General features: G+C 44.8%; 1 protein-coding gene and 1 non-coding gene across 6 annotated transcripts in view; both read left to right on the top strand.

Annotated features, from left to right (window-relative positions):
* The first annotated feature begins 996 nt into the window (after positions 1–996).
* On the top strand, positions 997–1,079 carry trnal-uaa. The gene has a single exon. It is a non-coding gene; the product is annotated as a tRNA-Leu (tRNA).
* A 1,016-nt stretch (positions 1,080–2,095) lies between these two features.
* Positions 2,096–9,217, top strand: part of utrn (utrophin) — a 152,426-nt gene continuing 145,304 nt past the window's right edge. For all 5 annotated transcript variants that reach the window (XM_042096223.1, XM_042096228.1, XM_042096225.1 and 2 more), the window contains exons 1-2: positions 2,096–2,550; positions 4,733–4,860. In XM_042096223.1, the coding sequence (XP_041952157.1) occupies positions 4,779–4,860 (82 nt within the window). In that variant the 5' untranslated portion in view covers positions 2,096–2,550; positions 4,733–4,778. The remainder of the gene's footprint in view (positions 2,551–4,732; positions 4,861–9,217) is intronic.

Below are 9,217 nucleotides of genomic sequence, written 5' to 3'. Positions count from 1 at the left end.
AAATCTGATTAAACATGAAAAACACTTTCCTAGGCTGATTAATGCTTCAGATATCCCAAATTAGCTTCTGGTGGCCATCTTGGACGCCATCTTGAAAATGACCCCTTTACTGGGGTCAGATTTTACTAGATTTTTAATATGTTATTAAGTACATCTAGGTATCATAATCAGTTGAAAAACCTTTTGTATCAATTTTTTTGAGGTTAGGTGGTTTTTTTTCATATATTGACCCGCCTAATCAGGGAGATATGGCCCAGGATTCATGGATATAATTAAACCTTTTTAGCATGATTGGGTGATTCCGGGGAGTTAAAGCAGAATTTGAGGTAGCATGACCCTAATTGCAAGTTTTCAGCAGCTTGTTGACCGGGTTGTCCACCCAGGTTGTGATCCTCAGACATCATAGATTTCATTTTTATATGACAACCTTTTACAGCAGCCCATGTCATCTAAACCCCCTTGCCCCCTGGGTAGAACCAGAGGGCGAGAAACAATTAGCAGCTACCTCTGTATGACTCGTTCGATTTTCCTCGCAGGTTAAAATACTGGTGAACCTAACTAGGGTTAGCTACCAATACTTAGCTCAATTACTAGCTAGCTTCGCTAACGTTAGTTGATTGGTGGAGATGTCTGTCCTAGATAGATATAACACGTTAACGTTAGCTAACAACTTGTTCTCCGCAGAGGTGATACTTGCTAGACTTAATATAGCTATTATTCCTGGATAAGATATGATGTATGCGGGTGAAGAATGTGCTTCTGATATGTCACAGCGAGTGTCCATCAGTTATATCAGGTTAGGTTGTTGGAACCTGGAAAATGCTTGCTAACGTTAGCTGAATCAGACTGTTAGGAAATGGGAGTAAGGACAAGTTTATCATTAACGTTACCGCATGAGAAATGTTGATTTAGAAAGTAAATTTGTTGAAAAAGCTCAAAAATATATGGTTACATTTTTACATAAATTGAGTGGGGTCTCATGTAGTAGTTATATGTACCAGGATGGCCGAGTGGTTAAGGCGTTGGACTTAAGATCCAATGGACATATGTCCGCGTGGGTTCGAACCCCACTCCTGGTAAAAACATTTTGAGGCAAATATGGTTTAATCAAAGGGAGAGCGACTGAGAGTATTCGCTTCGACGTTGTCCACTTCTGAGTGAATAAATAGGAATCGGTAAGGAATCGTTTCAGCGAAGGAACACTACCATTCTCAGTACCTCTATGGGTACTACCCTAGACAAATGAAAACAATCGTGGTGTGCGATCCATATCGAATTTCATAAAAGTAAGGCTATACGTGAAATTAACAAAAGTTATATGTGGCATCGTGTGTAATTGGACTTTTGCCTGAAAATCCAAAGTGAGTGGATTTCCAATAACATGAAGGATGAGCTTCTATTCTATAAATGAAAACAATGATGTTACTATCGCCTCCTGCTGGTGTCTGGGAAAAGTTGCACACAGATGGCTGACACCTGACTGCTGGATTGGACAGAGTGATTTAGGAAAAAAGCAGTATTCGGGTCACACCGCATACTACCGAGACAGAATTAATGTAAATGTGTAAATTATTGTTTCACATAGAAGATGATTTGCACGTTTTACAGCGGGAACGCTCTTCTCGAAAGTTCGGTGAAGAAACCCGTTTATAAAGTATCGCCAAAGGACCAGCAGAGGGCACCATAAGAGCGTTTATTCCAGAGCCATGGATTCACATGTAACTGCGGTTGGACTCGGACTTCTATTCCCCGGCAAAGCACTAGCACTTAACAGCATACCAAAACTTTGAGACTACTTTGTTTTCTTTTTCAAGTTACTGTTTACAATTAGGTGTAACAAATGTAAAATGTAAAAACAAAAAACCCTCATGCAATTGTATAAAGGACTTTGAATAAATAACCAATTATTCATAAATGTGTCGTGTTTATATCAACTGTTCGTCCATTCTCCTGCAATTTGTGCCGTGGTGAATCGGTTAATGCCGTTAGCTCACGTTTGGTTTTGCCCTAGCCTGCTGCCACGCCACATCCCAACTTTCTGTCCCAACGAGAGGGCACCACTTGTCCAAGTTGGTCGCCAGGGTGCACGGTCACGTGACTGCACTCGCGCCATGTTTCCATCTCTACGTTTGCGAAGTTTTTTTGCAGGCTTGCGCAGGCAGCGGGGAAGGGAAAGGTAGCTTGCAACAGGAACAAAGTTAGGGAAGGGCTCGATTAAAGCTGCATCTGCACCCGTTTCCCCGTCTACAACGGCGATACTTTAGAACCGGAACACAATCCTGTCCGTGCCGTGGTGGAAGAATTAAACAGCCACTGCGGAGAAAAAAATATTCTCTGACTTTTGATTGAGATTATCCCTCGCAACACATTTTTTGGGAGCGCGTTCAAGTGGAGACTGGGTGTGCGAATCGGGGCTGATGTTTGAAAATGTCTTAAAGGCCGTGGCGAGGGGACAGCAAACGTGGAAATAGCTCACTTTTCTCGCTGCTCCTCGCTGATTTCTTCGAAACTTTGGGAGACTTGTGTTCAGACCCCAGGACTGTCAGTAAGGTGGGAGTTACTTATTATCAAATCACTTGGTTAGCATTAACGTTAATCTGTAGCAAAACACTATTCATGTTTCGAAGTGATGCTAGATCGGCTCAGATCAAATCAAATCAAATCACTTAAAGTTGGTTAAAAAGAGATTGGATCCTGTTACAGTAAACTTTAGAACGTTCAATCAATATAGATTGTCACAACATTGGTTTAAGAGTTTTAATAAAGTTAAATGAAGCTAACATTTCAAATGGGTACTGGATGTACTTGACAAGATATTGTTTTCCATCCAGCAAGGTGGGAAAGACAGCAGTTAGAGAATGGGAAATGTGTGTGTGTGTGTAGGCTATGTGTGTGTGTGGTGAGTGACCATGAGGGTGGGAGAAATGAAGGGGGTGGCCACAGAGTTTTGTGTCAAGAGTCAGCACACACACAAATCGTTCTCATGTTGGTGCTTAATGTGATGATCGGATTAAAACGACACAGTCCACCGATTGGACACAGGTTTGGCCCTGTGCACCGGTGCAGAGCTACCTGTTTGACTAGGTAGAGCTAACGTCATGTCCATAGCCAACACCAGTTTGGAAATGCGTACAAGGCTAATGCAGTATGTTTCATTGAACCCTCGATGAAGTGCTGCCTCGCTGGTTTTTGGGAAGCTCTGTACGCGAGGGGAGGGAAGGAAGGAGCCATGTCTCGCGAGGGGAACTGAAATCGAAGCCAAATGGTTTTTATATCTACTTTAGGAGCTGACGTCAACCTCTAACAGCGCCCGAGCTTGTTTATTTCTCGGTCCCCTCCATATAGCGCCTTCATGGAGGTTTGTTCGAGCCCCGCACACGCTTGCATGTTCTGCACCTCTCAACATTCCACCATTATCAACGTGACGTCAGCTCCGAACTGACAGCTGGGCCTTGCAAAAGTAAACTTCCAGCCGACCTGAGCTAAATTCAGCAAGTCACGACTGTGGGAGTGTGGGAGGGTGTGTGTGTGTGACACAGTACTTCTGAGGGACTCGCAGTGGTCACTCATCATCCACAGTTCTGTTTAAGTATACTTGGTTTTTCACACACTCTTGTACTTTTTCTTTGACAATCTTCTCTTGTCAGATGGTGTGCTTTATTAAGACTCCACCCGTGCCTCTATAGATGTGGTAATGATAGCATGCCTGTGGTGTTGCGCGCACACACACTGCACCACCCATTCTCAGCGGTCACCTCGTCGACTCCCTGGCTTCCTCCCTCTCCCTCAGGCCCTTCGGCCTCTGCCGTCTACACACACACACAACACACACACACACTGTAATTGAGCAAAGGGCCTGCCTCTTCCGTGGGCCTCCGGGGCTCTAGCCAGGCTTAGGGCTTGGGCGTGCTGTGGAGGAGTCAGTCCCCAAGATCAGAGCAAGAGCCAGCCAATTTGGGACAAAGATGGAGAATAATGCCTGCTTTGAGACTGCTTTGAGACTGAGTAGTGTCAGGATTGGAGAATCCTAGTCTGGGATTCTGGTAACAGGGCAAAAGCCAGTCAGACGGGTGCAATTGTGTCTTTAGGATGTGAGGTTACTGGCTCATCCTGGTAACATATTTGGTTTTAAAAGGGATGTGGTCCTTGAAGATTAGCTCTTGCTCCTGGAAGTTACCTGGATTTGAAAAAGTTGACTGGTATTTAGCAGAAAAGCTGGTAAACTTGCTTCCTAGTTCAGTCCTCAGGTCTGGACAAAGAGAAAGAGTCAATGTTTGGGAGTAAAGCCCGGGAGTGGGTTGGAACTTTAGCCAGGATTGAAGAGTCAAATTCTGGGATTACGGTTGGAAGGATGGGGGATTGGGTGTGAGATTATAGTCTGTAAAGTTTGAAGGAGGAGTCTGCAGTTCTGCCAAAAGGGGTTGTTGATATTTTAGCTCAAAGGCCAATCAAATGACACCCCTTCCCTCCTTGTTCTTGAAGCAATGTGTTAATAGGCTAGAATTGTTTATGGATTGGCTCCAGCCCATGTGTTTGTTTCACATTCACAGAGCAAGGGATTGTGTACAAACACTGGATTTCTTTTAACCTTAATCACAGAATGGACCGCTAGAGGAACGCGAGGAGCAATTTTCTGAATTGTACAGAAAGTGTAATGGACCAGAATCACAGACCACATCTTGAAGTAGGCTGAAGACGAAGCTCAGACTCAGTGGGATGTCTCTGTTTACAGGTGGTGTTACAGTCCGAGTGGAGCGTGAGAACACACACAGGGAAACATGGCCGACGCAGCGTCGTCCAGGGATACCGCCGAGGGAGTAGCCGACAACGAGTTCAGTGACATCATCAAATGGAGATCAGGTGGGTGGCTGAGCAATACGATGGAGAGGGACTCTGCTGGCCTTCAGAGACCAGGGCCCGCATGACCTGGTCTTAACTGCCCCATATGTTTATGTGTATGTATGGTCGCTTCAAGGATCTGTGATGGTGCAGCTGTGGAAAAGTTCTGGGCAACGAGTTGCCCTGCGCTTTTGGTCAGCAGGACAGATGTGAGCAAAATCACATCTGTCCTGCTAACAAATCACTACACGCACACACACACACACACACACACACACACACACACACACACACACACACACTTGCTGATTTGTAAGCCTTGGGCATAAGGCAAAGAGTAAGGTTTGTTTTGAAAGAAAGTGTCTCTGTTGGACATTATGAGGTGTTAATGGGCTTTGGGGTGCAGCATAGCACAAGCAGCGCCTGTTTGGACCACACCACCTTGTTATATAGGGGTGTGGTGGGGTGTTGTGAACCTGAAGTTTGATTAGCTTGTATTTGACACTGCCATTTCATTGTGCATTGCATTACATATGAGTGTAAGTGGGTGTGTTTGTGTGGATTTGTGATACACATGTACCAGTATATCTGCCTACCTTACCTATGACCTCACAGTGATTCGAAAGTTTATGAAAATTGGATTTAAAATATGTAAAGTTTGGCACGATCTAATAAGCACTTTGACTCATAATTTCCTTATGAAATGACGGTTGATTCCTGCTGACTCTCCATTTTTTGTGGTTTGGAGTGGGTGGCACATACCCATATATTGTCCGTGCTCAGGGAATTGGAGACTTGGGAAGGTTGAGCTCGGGAATGCTGGATTTGGGACGGCTGGATTTAGGGGAAGGCTGGGTCCTAGGCCCAGCTCCAGACCACAGTGCTTTTTCTTGCAACTGTTGTGGTTGCCTGGCAACAGCGGCTGTCATGTTTTCTTGGTTGGGACTCGAGGCCTGCTTTTAACTCCATAGGAGAGAGAGCGGGAAAGAAAGAGAGGTTATTCTGTGTTTTGCGTCACACGCCCTGTGGAGTCCAATCAATGCACATCTCATTCTTTCTTTACCCACTAATCCATCTGTCCTCACCCACTAATCCATCTGTCCATCATTCGTCTTGCAGGCCTTCTCTCTTTTATTTCCATTCTACCATAATTAATCTCTCATTCTCTTTTGCTCTCTTTCACACTTCTTCAATTTTGACTTCATGTAGGTGTTCTCTCTCTCTCTCTCTCTCTCTCTCTCTCTCTCTCTCTCTTTCTTTTTCTCACTTATGGCCAAGCTCTCTCATGTCATTCATCCATTCCGGAATCTCTCACTGTAATTCATCTTACACTTCCTCTCCTTCTCTTTTCCTCTCTCTCCCTTTTTATCTCTCCTTTTTTCTTTCTCTCCATCACTTACTCAATGTCTTCCTCTTTCTAATGCTCTCTCTCTCCTGGCCTCTATCCCAGCTTTCATTCCAGAGCTATCTCTCTCTTTCTGTCTCTCTCTCTCTTTCCTTCCCCCTTTTATTTTTATCTCTGTTATTTCTCTCTCTCTCTCTCTCTCTCTCTCTCTCTCTCTCTCTCTCTCTCTCTCACACTCACTCCTGTCATTTCAGAACTACCTCTCACTTCATATCCCCTTCACAGCCAGCTGCCATTTCCCTCACACCATTCCAATACCCACACACACACACACACACACACACACACACACACACACACAGGAGTTAGCCAACAGCAGGGTCGGCCTGAGAGTCTGGCCACTGCTCTGTCAGAGATTGGCACCTGTGGCCACAAAGACATTATCCTGTTTTAAATCCCTTATAAATCTGCACTATTAAGCCCACAGTGTACCTTTATCCATTACCCCCCCCCCCCCCCCCCCCCCCCCCCACACACACACACACACACACACACACACACACACACACACACACTAACAAACCAAAACAAGTCAGTCATGTTGTCCTATTAGCAACAGTCAGTCTCAGAGTAAAGTAATGGGTCATGGTACAATTAGAATTCTTTTTCACCAAGGTGCTTCTACTGCATGTGGAGCTGTGGTGACCTATGGCCAGTTTAGCCAGAGACTTTCTAATGAGGAGACATGCCACTCAAATAATCTCCCATAGAAATGGATGGGGTTAGTTTGTAATGAAAACATGGCAGTTGTCTACATTCCGCCGCCAAAAGTATGAAGAACATAACATAAGAATGTGTGTGTGTGTGTGTGTGTGTGTGTGTGTGTATGTATGTATATGTATCTGTGTGTCTATGAGTCAGAAAGACAGGGAGATAAATAGCTGTGAATTTCCTTCTCTTTTTATGAACTCTATTCTATTAGTTGAACTGATATGCTTGACACACTAATCAGCTTTGTCAGAACAATTAAGATGTGTGTGTGTGTGTGTGTGTGTGTGTGTGTTTTGGGTTATGCCATGCCGGTCTGGTGCCATGGCAATCCTCAACCTCGTGTGTGTGTGTGTAATGGGACACTGGGAAGCAGGGGAAAAAAGCCACCAAATAAAGAGATGTGGTGGAGTTCAGTTACATATCCCCCTCCTGTTGTTTTGTTTAACCACCTAGTGAAGCTGGGTCACCTTTGGACAACTGTGTGTGTGTGTGTGTTTCTGTGTGTTTCTCTGTCTAATGGTTTACCTGGGGTTGAATGACCCAGGCCCTCTGAACTATTGAGCAGTTTTGAGTGTGTGTGTGTGTGTGTGTGTGTGGTGGGGGGGTAGCATTCCACTTTTGTGAATGCCACTAACATGAGGCTGCTGTTGACCCAGGTGTGTGTGTGTGTCAGGGTGCGATGCTTTGGGTGTGTCTGTTCGGTGTTATTTTTCTCCCTTTGTGAGTGTGTATTTGTGTTTTGTTGTATGATAAGGGTGTCAAAGAAATCTGTGTGTGTGTGTGTGTGTGTGTGTGTGTGTGTGTGTGTGTGTGTGTGTACATGCCCGCTGCTATATGTGAGTGGCCTGGTGTGATTACAGACTCAGTGTTTATTTTATTGGAAAGTCTGTGTCACCCATTCCGTGCGTGTGTGTGTGACGGAATTAAAAGTGTTGATTTGTTTCCTTCCCCCGCTGTGTAAATCATAGCACACTAACATGCCACAGCTCCTCACCAACAGCCTCTAATATCAACAGAACCACAAGTCAAATAACCTGAACACAGGCAGCACACTCACTCATGTCCACACAAACTACCCATAGCCAACAAACTGGGACTAGCTGGTGTGTGTGTCTGTGTGTCTGCATGTGTGTCTGCATGTGTGTCTATGTGACCACATCACATGAGTAGCTTCACACTGGCCAGTTCCAGCGCATCTGTGTGTGTGTTTGTTTGTTTGTTTGTTTGTTTGTTTGTTTGCTTGCCAGCCAGTTTACCGTGGCTAGCTCCTGTTTAGGACATCAGTCATGGTAATGAAGCTATAATATGTTAGTTAGCTATGATTGCTACACAAGGTTGCCCAATGTGAATACAAACACACACATGCACACACACAGTGGACATGCTTACAGCACATGTGCCTCTAATGAGTCATATCAGAGGGTGTTGGACACGTACACATAAACACGCATACACAAACACACATGCACACACAGTGCACATGCTTAGATGTGCCTCCACTGAGTCATATCAGAAGATATTGGACGCACACACACACACACACACACACACACACACACTTACACCCAGTTTGACTTTAAAGTAATTAAAACACATGTACTGTTGCACTACATTGCTGTGCGTCTACACTGACTCTAAGACATATTTATTAATAGTTACAGACTATGTTATGGGAAAATTGTGGAGGAATGTTAATTCAGATGTGTTTAGCCTGAAAACAGCACTGCAGCAAATCTCCTTATTTGTTCCAGCTCCTATTCCACAGCATAATTTGTGTGTGTGTGTGTGTGTGTGTGTGTGTGTGTGTGTGTGTGTGTGTTTTTGTGAGGATGTGGCCCATGCCAGAAATGGGAACTAAGGGCATCTAAGAATAGCCTGTGACTGGGAAGGGCAGGACAAACCAAAAGACAAAAAAATGTGAAAGAGCCCCCCCAAAAAATGACAGCATAAAACATTGTTGTTGTGTGTATGGTTGTTTTGACTGTGCTTTGCTATGTGGCTGTGTGTGTGTGTGTCTGTCTCTGTGTCTGCGTGTTTGTGTGTGTGTCTGTCTGTCTATCTGTATGACAGCTGTTACCATGGCATCTGAAGAAGCTTTTCTGACATCCACCATCACTAAATCGAGTCCAGCTGGGTGTGTGTGTGTGTGTGTGTGTGTGTGTGTGTGTGTGTGTGTGTGTGTGTGGCTTAGTGGAATGTGAGTGTGGCGTTTCCTGGCAACGTTTCCTAGGGCGGGCCAGCACCAGTGGCCCAACTGCAGTA

This window comes from Alosa sapidissima, chromosome 6, assembly GCF_018492685.1.
Source record: "Alosa sapidissima isolate fAloSap1 chromosome 6, fAloSap1.pri, whole genome shotgun sequence".
NCBI lineage: Eukaryota > Metazoa > Chordata > Actinopteri > Clupeiformes > Clupeidae > Alosa > Alosa sapidissima.
This window is presented reverse-complemented; position numbering and strand designations above follow the sequence as displayed.